The following is a 21,141-nucleotide window of genomic DNA, read 5'->3' on the forward strand; positions in this document are numbered from 1 at the left end:
AATTCCTAGAAAATTCCATAAAATCCTAGGAAGTTCCTGAACATTCTAGAAAATTCCAGTAAATCTCAGAACATTCTAGAAAATTCCAGTAAATCTCAGAAAATTCCAGTAAATTCCAGAAAGATCCAGAACATTCTAGAAAATTCCAGAAAATTCCAGAACATTCCAGAAAATTCCAGAAAATTCCAGAAAATTCTAGAAAGTTCCAGAAAGTTCCAGAACATTCTAGAAAATTCCAGAAAATCCTAGGAAGTTCCAGAACATTCTAGAAAATTCCAGAAAATCCCAGAAAATTCCAGAACATTCCAGAAAATTCCAGAAAATTCTAGAAAGGTCCAGAACATTCTAGAAAATTCCAGAAAATTCCAGAAAATTCCAGAAAATTCCAGAAAGTTCCAGACAGTTCCTGAACATTCTAGAAAATTCCAGAAAATTCTAGGAAGTTCCAGAACATTCTAGAAAATTCCAGAAAATTCCAGAAAATTCCAGAACATTCCAGAAAGTTCCATAAAATTCTAGAAAATTCCAGAAAATTCCAGAAAATTCCAGAAAATTCCAGAAAGTTCCAGGACATTCTAGAAAATTCCAGAAAATTCTAGGAAGTTCCAGAACATTCTAGAAAATTCCAGAAAATTCCAGAAAGTTCCAGAACATTCTAGAAAATTCCATAAAATCCTAGGAAGTTCCTGAACATTCTAGAAAATTCCAGTAAATCTCAGAACATTCTAGAAAGTTCCAGTAAATCTCAGAAAATTCCAGTAAATTCCAGAAAGATCCAGAACATTCTAGAAAATTCCAGAAAATCCCAGAAAATTCCAGAACATTCAAGAAAGTTCCATAGAATTCTAGAAAATTCCAGAAAATCCGAGAAAATTCCAGAAACTTCCAGAAAGTTCCAGTACATTCTAGAAAATTCCAGAAAATCCTAGGAAGTTCCTAAACATTCTAGAAAATTCCAGTAAATTCCAGAAAGATCCAGAACATTCTAGAAAGTTCCAGAAAATCCCAGAACATTCCAGAAACTTCCAGAAAGTTCCAGTACATTCTAGAAAATTCCAGAAAATCCTAGGAAGTTCCTGAACATTCTAGAAAATTCCAGTAAATCCCAGAAAATTCCAGAAAATTCCAGAAAATTCTAGAAAGTTCCAGAAAGTTCCAGAACATTCTAGAAAATTCCAGAAAATTCCAGAAAGTTCCAGAACATTCTAGAAAATTCCATAAAATCCTAGGAAGTTCCTGAACATTCTAGAAAATTCCAGTAAATCTCAGAACATTCTAGAAAATTCCAGTAAATCTCAGAAAATTCCAGTAAATTCCAGAAAGATCCAGAACATTCTAGAAAATTCCAGAAAATTCCAGAACATTCCAGAAAATTCCAGAAAATTCCAGAAAATTCTAGAAAGTTCCAGAAAGTTCCAGAACATTCTAGAAAATTCCAGAAAATCCTAGGAAGTTCCAGAACATTCTAGAAAATTCCAGAAAATCCCAGAAAATTCCAGAACATTCCAGAAAATTCCAGAAAATTCTAGAAAGTTCCAGAACATTCTAGAAAATTCCAGAAAATTCCAGAAACTTCCAGAAAGTTCCAGTACATTCTAGAAAATTCCAGAAAATCCTAGGAAGTTCCTGAACATTCTAGAAAATTCCAGTAAATCTCAGAAAATTCCAGAACATTCCAGAAAATTCCAGAAAATTCCAGAAAATTCTAGAAAGTTCCAGAAAGTTCCAGAACATTCTAGAAAATTCCAGAAACTTCCAGAAAGTTCCAGTACATTCTAGAAAATTCCAGAAAATCCTAGGAAGTTCCTGAACATTCTAGAAAATTCCAGTAAATCTCAGAACATTCTAGAAAATTCCAGAAAATTCTAGAAAATTCCAGAAAATTCCAGAAAGTTCCAGAACATTCTAGAAAATTCCAGTAAATCTCAGAAAATTCCAGTAAATTCCAGAAAGATTCAGAACATTCTAGAAAATTCCAGTAAATCTCAGAAAATTCCAGTAAATTCCAGAAAGATTCAGAACATTCTAGAAAATTCCAGAAAATTCTAGAAAATTCCAGAAACTTCCAGAAAGTTCCAGTAAATTGCAGAAAGATCCAGAACATTCTAGAAAATTCTAGAAAATTCCAGAAAATTCCAGAAAATTCCAGAAAATTCCAGAAAGTCCCAGACAGTTCCAGAAAATTCCAGAACATTCTAGAAAATTCCAGTAAATCCCAGAAAATTCCAGAACATTCTAGCATTTTAAGGGGTAAAAAATCCGCAATTCGGGGGTACAAAATACTGAAAAAGGCTCAGTTTTGTACCCCCAAACTGTGAGTTTTGTACCCCTAAATCATTTTGTACCCCTTTGTACCCCCGAATTGTTGTACCATCCAAACGTTTTGCCTGAAAAAAGGTGTTCTCTATAAGTATACAGGTATTGAAAATCCTAGGAAGTTCCTGAACATTCTAGAAAATTCCAGTAAATCTCAGAAAATTCCAGAACATTCCAGAACATTCCAGAAAATTCCAGAAAATTCCAGAAAATTCTAGAAAGTTCCAGAAAGTTCCAGAACATTCTAGAAAATTCCAGAAAATCCTAGGAAGTTCCAGAACATTCTAGAAAATTCCAGTAAATCCCAGAAAATTCCAGAACATTCCAGAAAATTCCAGAAAATTCCAGAAAATTCTAGAAAGTTCCAGAAAGTTCCAGAACATTCTAGAAAATTCCAGAAACTTCCAGAAAGTTCCAGTACATTCTAGAAAATTCCAGAAAATCCTAGGAAGTTCCTGAACATTCTAGAAAATTCCAGTAAATCTCAGAACATTCTAGAAAATTCCAGAAAATTCTAGAAAATTCCAGAAAATTCCAGAAAGTTCCAGAACATTCTAGAAAATTCCAGTAAATCTCAGAAAATTCCAGTAAATTCCAGAAAGATTCAGAACATTCTAGAAAATTCCAGTAAATCTCAGAAAATTCCAGTAAATTCCAGAAAGATTCAGAACATTCTAGAAAATTCCAGAAAATTCTAGAAAATTCCAGAAACTTCCAGAAAGTTCCAGTAAATTGCAGAAAGATCCAGAACATTCTAGAAAATTCTAGAAAATTCCAGAAAATTCCAGAAAATTCCAGAAAATTCCAGAAAGTCCCAGACAGTTCCAGAAAATTCCAGAACATTCTAGAAAATTCCAGTAAATCCCAGAAAATTCCAGAACATTCTAGCAATTTAAGGGGTAAAAAATCTGCAATTCGGGGGTACAAAATACTGAAAAAGGCTCAGTTTTGTACCCCCAAACTGTGAGTTTTGTACCCCTAAATCATTTTGTACCCCTTTGTACCCCCGAATTGTTGTACCATCCAAACGTTTTGCCTGAAAAAAGGTGTTCTCTATAAGTATACAGGTATTGTAATCACTTCCCTATTTTTTCAAGGTGATCTGAAACCAAAGGCTGAGAATTAAGGCTGTGTGTGGTTTTTTTTTGATATCTGAATTTCAAAAAACCTAATAATCTGTAATCAGAAAATCCAGGAACATTCTAGAAAAAACAAGTGGGCATCTATTCGAGAAAGTACGGTATTCAAAAATTCCGATATCGGGAAAATATAACTTTTGAAAATGATGAATCTCGGAAATTTCGGACACACGGAAAGTGGGAATTTCTGAAATTAGGAATTCAAATGTAAGATAAAGTAAACAAAACCCAGGAGGTCAAAACCCAGGAGGTTGAGGGCTCAAACCGACTGGTAAAATGTAATAAAAAGTAGTTTTTTCCATTCTTTTGCTAATTTCAAATTCATTCGAAACACCGTTTGCCGGCTGCAGCCAAAAACGTGGCACCCATTTTTAGCCGCCGTGCCACCGGCGCTTATTTTTCGTTGCCCACAAATCGCGGAGTGTACGGTTTGATGCAAAGGTGCTCTACAATAAAACTTATTAAACGGCGCGAAGCTTTTTGTTCGATTTGAGTCGAGTTTACTGTGAAACTGTCATTTTTCATAAGTGCTTCGACTAAAAAAAACCGTGAATTTCTGAATTTCAGAATTCCTAGAATTTTCGAATTTCTGAATTTCAGAGTTTCTCATATTTCTAAATTTTCCGGAATTTCTAAATTTTACAATTTCTAAATTTCGGGAAAGGAAGAAAGAGGAGAAATCAACGACATGATGTGGAAGAGCGGTAAAAAGGTAAAAAAAATCTAGCGTTCATTTTCTGTCGAGAAAAGAGAGTAATCGAAAAAGAGGGAAAGGAGAAAACAAGAACAGCATCGGAAAGACAAGGAGAACCAAAAAAACAGGCGAAGGCAGTGTTGACTCCTAATGTGCGCTAGAGCACGCTTGCTGGTTTTTCTGCTTTTTGAGGGTTTTCTTTCAATTTGAAGAAGTGAAGAGGTAACAAGATAAAAAAGAATAGGAAAAATTGGAGATGGTTTGGAAATCTGAAAAAAAATCCAAACCTATTGGCGTTGCTCGGGAGTAGGTAGGAAATAAAAAAGCATTTACGAAAATCAAAATCCTTGTAAATTTTTTGTTTTATTTCGAAAATTTGCCAAAAATCCTCCGAGTTTTTATTTTCAGTTTCGGAGCGTTTTCTGTTTATTGATATTTTCTTTGTAAATTAAAATCCTCGCCTGTTGTTCACTGGATCAGGAATTTTTTCCAGTCTCAACGCTGTGAATGCATTCTCGACTTCGTGCCATGTGATCGTGGGATACACTTTTTGCAACTCATCAAAAGCAGTCCAGACGCTATGATTCGTTTGGAATAAAAATGAAGTAATTATCCATTTACTCTCGTCTTGTCTTAGATCCACGCCAAGGACGTTCATGATGCAAAACTACCTGAACTTTCGATGTAAATTATAGAGCCTTGTAGTATTCAAATTTTAAAAAAAAACATGAGAAAGTGTCCGAGGACCAGATAATCGAAATTGAGAACAGAAATGGAGATGTTGGAATTATAAGGAGATGCAGACGAATCTTAAACGTGGCATAAAATTGATGCGCAAGTGCGAGAAAGCAGAGAAACCATGGAAGGGACAGAAGAAAGCAACGACAGAGTGTGGAAGAGGGGTGAAAGGGTGAAAACCCAGCGGCGCGCATTATAAAATATAAAGCGAAACAATTTTTTTGAAAAGGTAGATATGGATGAATGATAAAGAGACACAGACGATCTCTGCTTATATGCAAGGAATAGAAAACCAAAGGAAGAGGAGAAAAAAGAGCAACGACAACGTCGATAAGACAGGGAGAACAGAAAAAAAAATGATGACAGTGTTGAGAACCAACTGCGTTACAGCGCGCTTGCTGGTCTTTGCATGTCTGTTTATATTTTAGACGATGGAATAAAAAGGAGACACGAGAATGAACGAATATGAGGAAGAAGATAAAGAAGAAGGATTGAGCCTAGATAAATCATCGAATATCGGCGTTTTCGAGCTGGGCAGTAACTGAGGCAAGATCTTAAACGCTGGAAGCCTCTACATACAGAAAATCAATTTTTCTTGGAACTAATTTCATCGCGGCATCACTATCCCAAAAGTCAAAGTTCTGAAAATAACATACCTGATTAAACGAGTTCAGAATGCCCTGTAAAATTTGTGAACACATGTAAACAGCTGAAGCTTTATTACGTTTACCAACACAAAAGAAAAATATTTCAAACAAAACAAAAGACGAACGTGCTCAAAAAATCATCAATTGATAGGTTCTCAATTTTCCGGAAAGAATTTATTATGCAAATGCCAATATCCGTCTTTCAAATCATACTCTAAGTGTTCATCGGCTATCGATGGGATCCTTCCTTGGATCCTTTCATCAACCCAAGTTTGTCTTCCTAGTCCCCTCAGTCGCCGCGCCACAGCAGTATTGTCGATCGCTGCAAAGATACAATAAAACAGTTTTATTGGAGAATCAAGGGATTTCTGCAAAATTGCACAAAAACTGCAGTATTTATACGTGTTATTTTACCTCAATAAAAGCGATAACGCTTTCAACGTTTTTTCGATAGCTAGTCGAGATAACTGCCCACGGAATGTGTGTTATATTCGCTAGTGATAGAGAGGAGCGATGGGTGAAATGCAAATATTTCAGTTCTCTTCATTGTGGTAGGTCCACTACATCTTCCATTTCGAAAACTCCATATCCTTCCGATGTGATTGTAAGTCTTTCGAAATTTTCCGAAGAAAGGTTTCCGATGATTGGCAACAAATCGAGGGGACTGCGAACTCCAATTTTCAGCTCATTGCACGTAAGACTTGATGGTAGAGAAGTCTGTGATGGTAGAGAAGTCCCGCTTCAAAATTTTAAAAGAATCTTGAACGTTGTGTCTTGCTCGAAAAAAGAACCCGACGATATTCCTCTTGTAGGCATCACTCGAAGGATCAAAAGAAGTGAAGTCCATAGTTGAGAGATCTCTTTAAAAATTGAAATTTTCAGGAAATTATTAAATTGTTTGAAAGTTAGTTATGAAAGTACGTTTTTAAAAAATTAACTGCAAGGGTTCGTTCAGTGGAGCGCGGTTGCAATTAATGTTTTCAAGAGAAAAAAAAGTGAATCAATTTCTGATATTTTCACATTCTGAACACAGAAACAACCGTATCGGATGAAAGTGACAGACAAAGATCAAATTTTGATCATTTCTCAGAATATTGTAATTTTTTCAAACAGATACTACAGTGCTCCACAAAATATGTTCACCCTTAGAAATTTTCAAAAAACACAAATTTTGAAAAAAAATAGACCGCATGTGATTTAGAAAACTAGAAGATTAGTGAGACCTGTTTCAACCTAGCGGATTTAACATTTTTTTTGTCACTGGACCCAAATTACAGGTCGTCGTTCTGACATTTTTGAGAATCACAGTAGTTGAACCTATCATTTCGTGGAATTGTTTTTCGTCGAAATTCGATATTTTCAAATTTTCTCAAAAACTGAAAACGGTTCGAACTCAATATTTTTAAACAAATATGAGTTTCATTTTTGCATACTTTCAGTAATGACACCGTTTTCAAATTTTTCAAAACTTGTGTTTTTTGATAATTTCTGAGTGTGAACCTATCATTTTGTAGAGCACTGGACTCCGGCCAAAAAAATCTTATTTTCTGATATTATTGCAAAAAAAATTCAAAAAAGGAATCCGAAATCTCCGAAAAACACCGTTGAAAATGAAAAAATTCGAAAAAAAGTGCCGCGGAGGGACGAGGATTTGCATGGAGAAACTTAGGCCACGGTGCCTGACAGCCGTTTTTTCAACTGGCCCGACAGTGGCGTTTTACGTTATCTGTGGGAGACAAACGCGAAAAAAAACCCGGAAATATTGTCTGGTAAAGAAGGCGTGGCCTAGGTTTTTCACTACAAATTCTCCTCCCTCCTGGGCACGTTTTTAATTTTTCAATTTTTCAACGACGTTTTTCGGGAGTTTTTGTTTTTTTTTATTTTCTCGCAATACCATCCAAGAAAATTTTGGAAAGTAACTTTTAACACATTTTAATGCAGCACAAAATTCTGGTCGGACTCTTGTTTAGTTTATGCAACCGCGCTCCGCTAAACCAACTTTTTTGAATTTAAATTTGTAGCTGGGGAATGCGTGAAAAATAATAAAAAAAAACAAGGAAAAACTCACGATGTTCCGAGAACAAAGAATCCAAATTTAACCAACTCAAACGTTTGCACAAATCAATAAGAATAGACGGATATCGATTTTCCGTGCCGGCAATGACGCAAAATCAAACGTCTGTTCGAATATGAGTGTCCCAGCTAAAATGGAGTTTTCTGTGCTTCGCAATGTGCGCACTGCGTTGTGTGCGTCGCGTCGAATGCGTCGCGGTGTCGCGTATATGAAACAATACATGACTAATATATACTTGAAAAACGGAAAGGTTATGATAAGTTTTGAATTAAGTGAAATGTAAGTGGGTTTAACCCTATATTCGAAAACTCCAAATTTTCTACAATTGAAGTCTAGAAATTCTAAAATGATGGTCATCAGGTTTAGCCAGATTGTTTTGAAAACTTACATATAAGCATGTTTTGTGAGGACCATCTCCAAAAAAATCTGATAATTCAAAATTTTCCATACGTCTTACAGAAACCGCAATTTTTAAAACCAAAGTTCATAATAGCTGACATTACAGTATTTCAGTTTTTCAGTGGAAATAAAACTGTTGAAAAGAACAACATCCGGAAGAAGAGAGCGAATCGAAAACAAATGATTGCATTGTTGAGAGCCACGTGCACGAAAGCACGGTTGCTGGTCTTTGCGTACCTGTTCATTTTTGTGATAAAAAAATGAAAAACAAGAACAAAATGTATTGCGATTTGTAGAGGTATAGAGAAGGACTTTTAAGGAATAGAAGAAACTTTAGAAAATAATTTCGTCAATGCATCACTAGTTTCCGCTGGCCCTCTTCTTTGTCGCTACCTGACATCACACACATCCCAGATGCGGACGTTTGCATTCGCTCTGTAGATGTCGAAGACATCATGGCTTTTGTTGAGGTAACATAATACTTGTGATTACTGTAAACTTCGTGCAATTTTTATAGACATATCTTGATTCTTCAAACAAACTCTTTCACTGTATCAAGGCAACTATCAACACTGCTGCTGTCGCACAGTGATTACAGCCATTGGGGATACAACACACTATTGGTTCACTCATCAAAGGACGGATCCCACGACGATCAGGTGGATACATCAAGTACAGTTTTTCTGACGGATTGTGCATCTGGGATGCATTATCACTGTAATTCGTGAACATACGGCTTTAATAATTTATTAATTTCGTAAACACACGGTTATCTGGATTTTTTTGACAGATTTTTCTCCCGCATTACTAAACTTGATGAAACTCACTATCTGTTAGCAAGGTGCCCATTTTAATAGGCTATCGTAAATTGGTTATATCGAGTTTATAACTTTCCGGACATGTTTCTTCTTCGTTAGTGCAAATATATGAGTTGTTTCCAGTGTGGTAATTCCACTACATCTCTCATTTCGAAAAATGCACCTGTATTTGACGAGATCACAAGTTTTTTGAAATTTTCTGATGATAGGTTTTCAATTATTGGCAACAAATCAAATGGCGTGCGAATTTTAATGTCCAGGCGATTGCACATAAGACGGGGCTCCAGTCTTGCCAGAGTTTCTCCAAGCGTACGGAAAAAATTATTCCGATGAGCATCATGAACATTTTCTGCTTCCCTTATTTCACTTTCAAAATCGATGCATAGCTCCTCCACTTTTTTATTTCTTCCCTCGACGACCTTTTCAAATTCTACATATACATGACAGTTTTTGGATAATAGCCTCCTTTTAAGAATAACATACGAACGTTTGTGAAACGTGTGAACTCACAAGGAAACTATCTGGAGTCGTCTACGTGGTTACAATTCATGACCTACATCTAGAAAGCCCATAAAATTTTGATTCGGAATATGTATTCTATTTTTGCTAAAATTCCGTGAGCTTCAAGAAAATTAGATCAAAAGGTAACTTTCAGTTGATTTCAATCAGGTTTTAGTTTATTAAAGGGGCTCGCAGACCAAATCGGGCGGCCAAATTTTGTAAGAATGCTATTTTCATCATTTCGAAACGTTTGGAACATTTTGCAGCTCTTTTCAAAAATTTTTCAAAAATTTTTCAAAAAGTCACTTCTGATGTACCCCATGGTGATTTTTTCCAAAATGTTTTTTTTTGAAATTGTCCAAAACCTTTTTCAGAAGATGAGAAATGTTTTGAAATGGCTTCTGATTATGAAATAATCTTGGAAAATCATTTTTGAAGCTAAAAAATGCACTTTTCTGGTCAAAAATTAGTACTGAAAACAATTACATAGCCCATATTTTGGCTTATATTTAATATAGGTTTAAAATATTGCTGAAATTGCGTTCACAATGTGCAAAAGTATCTCTGTCCAACTTTTCAGATATTTCTGATTCATTTGAAAAACATTCCCTATTACGGCCCGATGCATCATGAAGCTAGAATTTCGCCAAAAAATTCTCCTCAAAACTTGAAAATATGCATGTTTCACACTATTTATGGCAAAAAAAATCAGTCAAATTGTAACACAAAAAATAAAAATTTAAGGTCTATGGAGGAATCGAACCAGAGACTTTCCGCTTACTAAATCAGTTTTTTACCACTGCAACATCGCTGTCGACACTAGTTCCTTTTTTGAAATAAATGTGTGTCGTGCGTCGCGTCGATTTATAATGAAAAATCTGTATTTTTAATGCAAAATCTATAGGTTTCAGTATTAAAACTTTCGACCTGATTTTCTCGAAGCTCACGGACTTTTAGCAAAAAAACAGAAAACATATTCCAAGTTAAAATTTTATAGGCTTACTAATGATATAGGCCATGAATCACAACTTGGAGACGACTCCAGATACTTCCCTAGTCAGCCAAAACGTTATCAAATTTATTGAGTGGGCGAAGGAAAATGATTGGCATAAAGAAAATGAGATAAATACGTGTTTTAGAAATGAAATGATCGCTGGAGTCACATGTTCCCGAATCAAAGTGATACTGTTTCCCAATTCCACAGGAAGTGACTAATTTCATACTTGATGTAACCACCGAACCGCCGCGGGATTCGCCCTATAATAGTGCCACCGATTGTGTATTGCGTTCCGAGTGGTTTTAATTGTTGCGCAACGGGCGCAATGTCAGTGTTTGCCATGATAGTATGAGACAGTTCGTTTGGAGATTCACGACAAGCCTGTAAAAAATGCACAGAGATTACAGTAAACATATGTGTTATCTTACCTCAACAAAAGACATAATATCTTCTACATTTGGAGAAGGAATAAGAAATGGTGCATTCGGAATGTGTGTGATGTCAGGTAGCGACAAAGAAGAGAGCCAGCGGAAACGCAAATATATGAGTTGTTTCCAGTGTGGTAATTCCACTACATCTCTCATTTCGAACAATTCGTCTGAATTCGATGAAATCACTAAGTCTGTGAAATTTTCCGACGAAATGTTTCCAATAATTGGCAACAAATCCAGTGGCGTGCGGATTTCAATATGCAGATCATTGCACATGAGACGGGGCTCCAGTCCTGCCAGGGTTTCTCCAAGCTTGCGGAAGAATTCATTCCGATGAACATCATGAGCATTTTCTGCTTCCCTTATTTCACTTTCAAATTCGATGCTTAGCTCCTCCACATTTTTATTTCTTCCCTCGACGACCTTTTCAAATTCTTTGACTCCTTGCTCGACAAATAGCACCTCAGATGGTGTGGTTTCTCCGTTTCTCTCCACAACAGATCAGTTTTCAGTTTGTGAAACTTTATAATATCTGTCTTCCCGATTTTTGAGACGATGAGCTGGACGGAAGACGGATTCAGGTGGATGAGAACTTTATTGACGACAAGATCCATTGCGTTTATGAAATCATTGAATCCTCGTGAGGCCAAGCGCATATTTTTTCTGTAAATAGAGAATAAAACACAAAAAAGTAGTGAATTCCATAGTTGGAAGGTATCTTTAAAAATGGCGGTATTTTTGCGGGAAATTAGGGAGTTTTTTGAAAATTAGTTATAAAAGTAAAATTCCAAAAGACAAACTGCAAGGTTCAGTGGAGTGCGGTTTCAAATCAACTTTTTAACGAAACGTATGAATCAATTCCTGATGTTTTTATAGGTTTTTAAACACAGAAACAACAGAATAAGATAATACAGAAAAAGGTAACATTTTGGCATTTCTCAAAAAAAGTGATTTTTTTGAACAATTATTCTAACATTAAAAAAGACATTAAAAATATATTGGAAAAACTATTGGAAAAAAAAATTTCTCATTTCAAAAATTTCTGGAATTGTTGTTTCTAAACAAAATGCTGAAGTGTGGATTACCCTTGTTGTTTTTCATCGAAAGTAAAACATTTTCTGAAGAGTGCAAGTTTTCAGGAAAAAAGTTTTCGTGCTACGCAATCGCGCTCCGCTGAACCAACTATTTTTGTTTGAATTTGTAACTGGGGAGTGTGTTAAAATGAAGAAAAATAGAAAGAAAAAACTCACGAAGTCTGAAGAATCACGAATTCAAATTGAACCAACTCAAAATATTGCGAAACTCAACAAGAATAAACGGATATCGATTTTCCGTGCCGTCTAAAAGGCGAAACCGAGCGTCTGTTCAAATGTGAGTGTCCCCAGCTGAAATGGAGTTTCTCTGTGTCTCGCGTTGTGCTCTACGTGTCGCGTCGCGTGAGTCGCGTTGAATAAGACGCGAGGTATCCGTCGCGGTGTTTTGCGAATGTGGAAGAGTGGATGGCCCAAACGAGTATCTTTTATTTTAATTGATTGATTTCAACGAAAGGAAGGAAACCTCTCATATGTGAAATGAATATGCATTTAGAAGAGATAACATAGACATGAATTAGTATTTTCAATACATGTTACAGGAACGGAGAAGAAATTCAATCTAGTTTGATGGTGAAGAACCCTCATAGTACAAGATTTAAGCGACATTCAAGGTTGTCGATGTTTAAAATTATTTTGATCTTCATATACCGTGAATGAAGCCTACACAATAATACTATTTGAGCTCAATCATCTTGATTCCTTTAAAAAGTACCACAAGTTTTCAATTAATAAACTGTTGGTAAATTTACGAAAAGCATTTTCTCAGTTGACAATTTTTTCAAATCTTTCGAAGAAACCGGAATAATTAACTTCAAAGTACGATTCAAGAGGAACAACAGTATGCAAATTCTCAAAACAATAATTCATTTATTCGAAAGACTATGTAGAAATTAAAATCATCACATCACAATTTCCAGTTGTCAGAAATTGTATATCCCTTGTTGTCTGAAAAAAACGTTGAATATTAGATTCAATAACTGAATATAAATATATTACCTCCTTTCTTTTTTGATTCAAAATAATTCAAAAATGTTTTGTAGTATTGTGCTTCTCTTTCAATTTGGCATCTCTGGCATCTCTCACCCGCCTCTTATTTCTGATATAACATTCGCTGGAAAAACTTTTTTTTTGTAAATGAAATAAAACATTATAACCTACCAACAAGTATACTGTTTGACACCGCATATGTACACAGGATATGCAGCTTCTTGCTTGAAGCAATGTAAACATAATCCTACCCAATCTCTCTGGAAATAAAGAAAAACAAATCAAGAAAAATAATAGAAAAGTCTTACCGGGTCAGTGAATTTTGACTTGTCGCAGCAAAAACTGAAATGATGGTGATTTTAAAAAATGACATCAAAAAATAGACTTACTTGCATAATAATTTAAATTCGGTTTTCTTGTTGACATACCATGCATCTGTTCTGGCGGATTTGCATGAAGAACATCTCAAACCACTACTCTGAGGTTGATTCATCTGCGAAAAAGTTCACAAAGGTCAGAAAGATATACAGAAACGTAATTTTTTTCAGTTGATGTTTAGCCATTGTGACCATTATCAAGAATCTAGAGCTTGGCTGTCAAGTTTCGGATCATATTGAAAATGTTGGAGAATGTAAAACAAACCTAGATTGAAAACTCTGCATTCACTGAATTTCTATAAAACTCTTTGTTTCTCAGCTACCGCATTTTTTCTAATAGAAGCCCATGGGCTCCTATTTTTCAACCTCTTTTTCTCTTGGTTGGGCTTCTATTTTTCAATAATTTATTTTCAAAAAAAAATTTATTCAAAATCAATTCCAGTGTTTCGAAAAATGTTAAATGTTTCATTCTGCAACTCTATATTCCGAAATTCCAAATTTTGCGACATTCTGAGATTCCAGGATCTCAAAGTTCAAAATTCGGGAATTCTGAAATTTCGAAAAAAATTCTAAATATCTAAAACTCAGAAATTTTCGAAGTTTAGAAATTAGGAAATTCAGAAATTCAGAAATTGTCGAGTTCTAAAAACAAAGTTCCAAAAATCCTGGATTTTTGTATTACCGGGGTTTTCTCTAATAGAAGCCCATTTATTAGAGAAAATAGGGTATTTGCGAATTTCTGAAAGACACGTTTTTTTCACGTTTTCGTACAAAGACGGATCAAAAGGGGTGTCTTTCGAAAATTAGCGAATACCTGAAAAATGGAAGTTTTTTTTTTTAATTCTGAGAATCTGATATTTTCAATCTATGGCTGTTTTACAACCCACAATACATCTGAAGAGATTGGAAACTTGAAAGCCGAGCTCCAGATTTCTAAAAAATTGTCAAAATGACCTAAAATAAGCTGAAAAACATGTTTTTGTTTGTCTTATTGACCGGTATAGTACATTAAACTTTGAGCAAAAATGTTTCTCAAGAAAACAAAAGAATTATACAAAAAATTATTTAAAAAGACAAAACTAATATAAATCAAAAGACACCGTGTTGAACGTTGTCTTATTTCTCACCCCGATTCCTATAAAAGTGTCTGTATAGTACACAAAAGATTCCTCGTTTATCTCCGATTGTTTTTTTTAACTGAACTGAGAGGCGAAATGTCCCACTTAATTTCTTCTAGATTGGCTGGGTTAGCAAGTTTTTCGCTTTTTTTTTCTATAAGTAGGCATAGAAATGGAGAAAGGAGGTTTCATAATAATGACGAAGAATTGTAAACTATAAGGGACAAGGAAACTTTCTAATAAATTTTAAATTACCAAAAAGTACAACTATTGATAAAAATAGCGAATCAACAATGAAACATAAGAAATTCGGAACAATGAATTCGATCGCCGTGAAATTAAAGATAATTGTAGAAGTTTTGATAAGATGACAGATAGCGTAATCATTAGGAAGGGAAAAAAGTGAAAGTGATATCTTATACTTCTCCGATAGAGAGAGAAAGAGACAAAAATTCATTTGCCAGCCATTTGAGACAAAAATAGAATTTTCTATTTAATATCTAGGTCAAAAAATACTTTATTAAAAAGAAAAATAATTTCAGGTATAGTGTAATATGTATATAATTTTTTTGTGATACAATGTACAAACAATTTTTGGGGGACCAGAAAATTCAATTGGAATGATAAAAAAGCTGGAATGGGGAAAGTTAACTTGAAAAATTTTAAAAATAGAATATGCTCAAAAATTCGACGCTAATAAAAATTATGAAATTTGAACTATTTGAATGAATTATTGCTCATTGTCGACGGCTTCCAAGTCTCTGGCGGCCGCCTTGGTCTCATCATCCTGGACTGGCATAACGTGAACTTGGATGTTCTGAAAATGAAATTTTTGTTAATTCAAATTTTCGAAATCAAGGCTAAAGCGTAAAAACAGAGCACAAAGGAAAAATTGTGACAATAGGGATAAAAGGGAAATAAGCAACTCTACCGGAGCAGTGACATAGGAAGTACTGGCAATCAGCTTTGCACTCACATCAGCCGGACGGACGAATCCGGTATTGTAGGTGGTGGCGTAGATGTTCTGGTCACTTGGCACTGCAAGACATTTTTATATGATTCTCAGAATCCAATTCTTTCTAATCCGTACCCATCATAATACCAGTCGTCGCTGGATTCCATGGATAATAGCTATAGGTCTGATCTTGCTGATGCTGAAGACCCACTGTAGACGAAGGGATCGCATACAAATCTGCCTGAGCATATGGGTTGGTAGCAGCTGCAACTGCTGCAGTTGTTAACTCTCGCTCAGCTTTGGCACTTCCAGCACGGCGGGTTGCTGCTCTCGAGATCTTCTCAGATCGCTCGTATTTTCTCTCACGAGCTCTGGAGACAGGTGGCGAGACTGCTTCTCCAGTCTTAGATTTCCTTTTTCTAGTTTGAAGAGCTCCTTCCTTTTTCATAGATGTTGGACGCGCAATGTGGTGGAGCTTGAAATAAAGTCCACAGGCACTGAAAATAATATGAGTTTGAAATTTTTTTTGATTACTGTACTCACTTGCAAACCGGATCGCCTTCTGCATTTCTTCTCCAGAGTGTCGTATTCGTTCCGTTGCAATTGGAACATACTAACCCTTGTCGTCGGGACGCAGAACCCTGAAAAACAGAAAATCTACTAAAAGTCAAGAGAGCGTTTCTCACATTGCTTCCCCTATTAGCATTACTAGACTTCTTGGAAGCCTTTGGTATTTTCATGGGTGGTTGATCGGAAGGTATTTCGATCACTGGTGGAATTCCAATAGATGGTGGATACACAATTGGTGAAGGGTACTCCGAGACTTTTGCACAGTTGGAACACATCATGCCACCATTTACAGCCTTTGCGCCATCTCCACAATTTTGGGAACACTTGACGCATTCGTAAACTGGCGTTGGTGCGGGGTAGGCAGTTGGGATGTTGATGGTAGGAACGCTGGTTTCGTAGATACTAAAATATTGGATTGAGAAGCTATTCTTCCTGGCTGCAAGTACTCACGGATTCGCAAAATTATTAATTAATGGCTGATTCAAATTGTTGACTGGGATACTGTAGATATTGTAATAAGAATTTTGAATTGCGCCATTTGGATCCAGCATGCCGAAGGTTGTGGGATAATCGAATCCAGTGTAGAACATGGTTTGAGGCGCAACAGGTTCAATTTTGCCATCATAAACCATTGTGTTATTAGTAATCACGCTTTGCCTCTCAATCGGAGGCACATACTCGTTTTCGAGTTTCACTGAAAATAACAAAAATCAGTACCGATGACGAATTCGAGTCAAAAACTCACTTCTATGTAATTCACTAATCTGTGACTCATCCTTTTGCTCAGCTGGCGGATCCATGTTCTGGGTCGGTAAACGAAGTCCTCCCGATTGTTGTGTAATTTGAGCAGATTCCATTTCGGCCCAGCCGTTGTGATTTTCTTGGTAGGTTGTATCCATTCTGCAAGAGTACGGTAATTAGGGGAGTATTGGGAAAGTTAAAAAGATTCATGAAATGAGGGGACGATTGGTTTTCGTTATCAGTTCATCAAAAAAAATTTTGAATCAAGAAAATGAGAGGCTACCCCTCGACCTGGGAATGGAAATGACGTGTGCCTCCGGAAGTTTATGAACAGGAAGCAGAAAGAACAGGGGATTTTTCAATCAACAGTTTTATATTGCTCATTGTTAAGTTCAAATTCAAAACATTCGATTCCCCATCAACACTCCTTGCAAATCAACGCTCTGAATTATTCCCTATCACTTTCACCGGTTCCTGATATCGCAATCTAGAAGATATCAGTTGGAACAGTAGTAACTTGAGGGCCTTGCAACGATAAGACTGGGAAGTATAGATAGGTTGATTTTATCAAAAAAAGTGTTTGATGTGTATAACTGACAAGAAATAATGAGGGCTGGAATGAAATAAGTAGAAGAAGACGGTGGTATTGGCGTGCAAGTGAGAGGTTGTACTGCTCTCTGTCTCCCACTCCCTCTCTTTTTTGACTGCTGTGCTGGCGATTATGCCGTTAGCGATGCACACACAGCCCTTATCAGTGCGACGATTCCTCAAAACCATACACGCAGACAGCTCAGAGTTTTCAGCACAGGTTTTCAGACCGCCTACTTAGGTACGGTAGCTGATGGAATACCAATAGGCGAGTTGGGAAGATTTTGGTTAATGAGAAAGATGTTTGAAAACCGTGGAAAAAATATATGAAGAGAGAAAAGTAGAAAGAGATGTTTACTTTCATGCGGGGAGGATTGATAATGAATTTGAATTCAAAAGTTCAAAACAGTGGAATTGAAGCCAAAAATTGATACTGGACCTTATAGATTTCGAATACGACTACACAGGCACAACCTGCTCGGGACCACAAATATTTGCTAGATCACATAATAATTTTTTTTTTGATAAGATAGCATGAACAGTACTGTTACATAAACCTAACGAGACGGTAAGTAAGGGAAAGTTGGTGGAAATAAACGAGAAGAAAAAATTGGGGGAAAAGCTGTAAAGAGAGTTTTTGAAATTTTCAATAATAACTTGAAAATGAAAACACCTGAACGAAAAAGAGAAAGATTTTAAGTTGCAACGTTGAAACAAAAATACGGTAAGTATTCTTCCGGAGAATTAATTTGACTTTTCATAATTTATATATCAGGAAGAATGAATGAAACTTTTTTGAAAATTAAAAGTTTTTGGTAAAATAATGAAATACTACTAAATCTGTTAATTCGATGTACCGTTTTTTCTTTGATAGAAGCTCACCCGAACTGTCAATTTTGAGCTCAATTATCTTGATTCCTGTGAAAGATATAAAAAATTAGTTCACTGAAGAATTGCTTATCATAATAATTTTTCGGTTGACAGTTTTTAGGAACCGAAATAATTAAGATCCAAGCACGTAAGTTTAAAAGGGGCTTCCATTACAGCAAATGTGGTACTATTGTGTTGCAAAACAATTGGAGCTGTGAAAGAAGAAAATCGGGCCTCCGGCTCAACTATCGTAGAGGTGGCTCAGCTATCGTAGAAATTCTCAACACAGAAGTGGTCGAAAATCAATAGCAATAAAGAAAAACGGACCGGAAAATTTCGGTTACGGTTGTTTTTGTTACGAGGATCATCGACAACGCCCACAAGCTCATATCGGCCGTAGATTCAATTTTGTTGCAACATATTAATAAGTGAAAAACACTTACGAGATAGGAAAAAAAGTTTCTCAATTTTACAACTTTCAAAAACATAGTCATTTTTAACCCATTCACAATCTTGTTCAAGTTCAATAAGATAACCTGAAGGAAAAAATTGATAAATTTGGGGTTTTTTGTTGATAATAAACCGCACACGCACATAATATCACTTCACACCTCAATATCAGACAAAAAAGCTAATCAATTGGAAGATAAACGACACCATAATTGTTTCTATCGATAACGTAATCAGAAAATTGATTGTTTTTTTCAGTCTCTCGAAACTGCCATTTCAAAAAATCTACAGTATGCCTACGTGGGTGGACTAATGAAGGGTACAAGGTTTAAGTCATCAGAATGTTGTTAAACCGAAAATTCGCTTTCGCTTCATTTCTCAATGTTTGCGCTTAAAGAATTGAGCTTTTGAAATGAAGTACTGTCTTCTTATCAGTCGAATGACGATTCAGTCGAGAGTTTTACTTTTTCACGCCACTTTTGATTCTTCAATTCAAAATTAGAAGAACAAAAAGTGCAGGAGAAAGAGAAATGTTGAAAACCACCCAGAAAACAAAGTGTTCTGAAACTATCAGTAACTGATAATCAGAAATTATGGCAACATTATCGTGGAGAAGATTGCGTTGATATCGCCGTAGCTCAGAAATGGTTGGAAGAGAAATCAATTGAAGATAACATTATCAATTCTGTATAAAAAGAGAATACCGGTTTTGATACCAGACATTTTCACCAATGTGGTGGTGATCATTTGTTGAAAAGTGTTTTTAGTTGTTTTTGCTTCTCTATTTTGAAGACTTGTCATGCTCCTTGCAGTTTCGAAAATTCCAGAGTGTCTTATTGATTCTTAAGTTTTGTACCAACTTTTCTGTCCAATTTCTCGCCCGGACGGACTTATTTCAAAATTTCTGATTTTTCAAAGAATCGCGAACAGATAACCTAGTCATAAAAAGTTTAAACTGCATTCACATGCTGTTCCGTTTTAGTGAGAAAAGGACATGGCGAAGTTGTAGGCTCTTAAAAATTAACATTTTTCGTAATTTTCAGTATATTTTGTACCTAAAAATTAATGTTTCATGGGCCTAAAATTTTGCGTCGTTACTTTCTCATCAGCAAAAAAAAACATTTGAGAAATCGATTTTGTTGACTGATTGTCCATTACTGTTTTAGGCATTTAAGAAAGTGCCTTTGTCAAGCTGATAAATATTTTCAGAATTTCAGGTTACAATCGTTTGACTACGGCCCATGTTCTTGGTCCATCCTGTCCGTATGTTGTCTATTCAGACGTAAAACACCTTCCTTCCAAGCATTCATTGGGGCTATTCACATTTGGACGTTATCAGTAGACGATGCACATGCACACACACACACACTCATAAGAAGACACTAGATGGTACAAAACGAGAGAGAAGGCAATAAAATGTTTATACACACATCTTGTTCTCTCTCTCATTCTCCCATTACGTCTGCATTTATTAGTTGGGTGTTGGGTAGGGGAGAAAAGAGAGGATGGGGCGAAAAGCAAAGTAATAGGATCATTATCATCATGGGAGAGTATAAGACAAAAGGGCATAATCGTGGCTGGAAAGGAGAGGAGAGAGCAAACTTTTAGAGGTGTTGGACAGGTTCGATGGCGTGCATTGGAGTCGAAGATTGGCTGAAGGATGGGGTCATCGGAAGAGTGACAGGTCCAACGGTGGTGGTAGACGATGGAGTGGTGGATTCTAAATTGGTTTGAAATGTGCAAAAAATTGATATGAAAGTTTTCAAATTGCTATCATATCAACAAAAAAATTTTGAAATTGTTTACTGCACTGATAGGGTGATTCATCAAAATTATCACTCACTTTCCTCATGGTTTCCCGGTGTGGTTGTTTGCAAAAGGTGAGCAGACGATCCCATCTGAAACCCCACAGTATGAATGGGAAGAATGACGTCACTTACCTCGGATTGCGTAACATGATCGTTGGTAGACGAATCTCCCGGCTCGGTAGAATTGCCACCAGTGCCAAAGAGGCTATCGGTTACTGTTGGGTTTCTGGAGTTCTTAAATTTTTTTGAAGAACACAATTTGGTGGCTTACCTGATATAGAATATCGCTACCAACGTGGAGACCGCAATGAGAATCACAATTCCAGCAATTGGAACAGCTACCTTGGGAGAGGCAATAGCTTTCAAGTCGACCATAGTTTTGAGAACAAATGAGCAAATGGGCTCTTCTCGGACCCCATTTTACGTTGTTTGTGACGCACATCAAATCTTCTTTTGGCATTCTTAACGGGGAGAATATCCATCTTAGGTCCCAAATATACACAGATTCTGATGAAATAATCGGGTTTAGGATTGTCTCTTGTATAAGTCGCCGCGTTACGAACAAGAGGGATATTTCAGTTAGAGTTGGCCTGGATGATGAAGTAAAGCATATCCCGTTTTGAAGATGTTTCTGGAAAAAATTGGGTTTCGTGATGTCAATGGACATAGGTGTTCACCGAGAACAATGTTTTATTGTTTTCAGATGATTTTCAAGCCAAAATTTCAAATTTAGTGGGAATCTCTTAATAAGGCCACCTTATACTTGCTCTGCAAGCTTATTTATCTCAATTTCTGTAAGAGATATCAAATATGTGTAAACTGATAAAAT

At 36.0% G+C, this 21,141-nt stretch overlaps 4 protein-coding genes across 4 annotated transcripts; all 4 read right to left on the reverse strand.

The window, feature by feature from the left end:
• Positions 1-6,077: 6,077 nt before the first annotated feature.
• CBG27582 lies at positions 6,078-8,706 on the reverse strand (the record flags this gene model as incomplete). Its single annotated transcript, XM_045239296.1, has 2 exons — positions 6,078-6,273; positions 8,675-8,706. The coding sequence occupies 2 exons, from the start codon at positions 8,704-8,706 to the stop codon at positions 6,078-6,080; spliced, it is 228 nt and encodes a 75-aa protein (XP_045099941.1).
• A 1,794-nt stretch (positions 8,707-10,500) lies between these two features.
• Positions 10,501-13,328, reverse strand: CBG17258 (the record flags this gene model as incomplete). The annotated part of the gene is made up of 4 exons (XM_002644199.1): positions 10,501-10,704; positions 10,752-11,243; positions 13,144-13,177; positions 13,264-13,328. 4 exons carry the CDS (start codon positions 13,326-13,328, stop codon positions 10,501-10,503), a joined length of 795 nt encoding a protein of 264 aa, XP_002644245.1.
• Positions 13,329-15,060: 1,732 nt separating this feature from the next.
• Cbr-elt-2 lies at positions 15,061-16,754 on the reverse strand (the record flags this gene model as incomplete). Its single annotated transcript, XM_045239297.1, has 7 exons — positions 15,061-15,147; positions 15,262-15,368; positions 15,421-15,782; positions 15,829-15,926; positions 15,972-16,257; positions 16,306-16,549; positions 16,601-16,754. The coding sequence occupies 7 exons, from the start codon at positions 16,752-16,754 to the stop codon at positions 15,061-15,063; spliced, it is 1,338 nt and encodes a 445-aa protein (XP_045096119.1).
• A 3,354-nt stretch (positions 16,755-20,108) lies between these two features.
• On the reverse strand, positions 20,109-20,687 carry CBG27583 (the record flags this gene model as incomplete). The annotated part of the gene is made up of 4 exons (XM_045239298.1): positions 20,109-20,224; positions 20,348-20,402; positions 20,445-20,538; positions 20,584-20,687. 4 exons carry the CDS (start codon positions 20,685-20,687, stop codon positions 20,109-20,111), a joined length of 369 nt encoding a protein of 122 aa, XP_045099942.1.
• Positions 20,688-21,141: the final 454 nt, after the last annotated feature.

The sequence above is a fragment of the Caenorhabditis briggsae genome (assembly GCF_000004555.2).
Source record: "Caenorhabditis briggsae complete genome, chrX, whole genome shotgun sequence".
Taxonomy (NCBI): Eukaryota; Metazoa; Nematoda; class Chromadorea; order Rhabditida; family Rhabditidae; genus Caenorhabditis; species Caenorhabditis briggsae.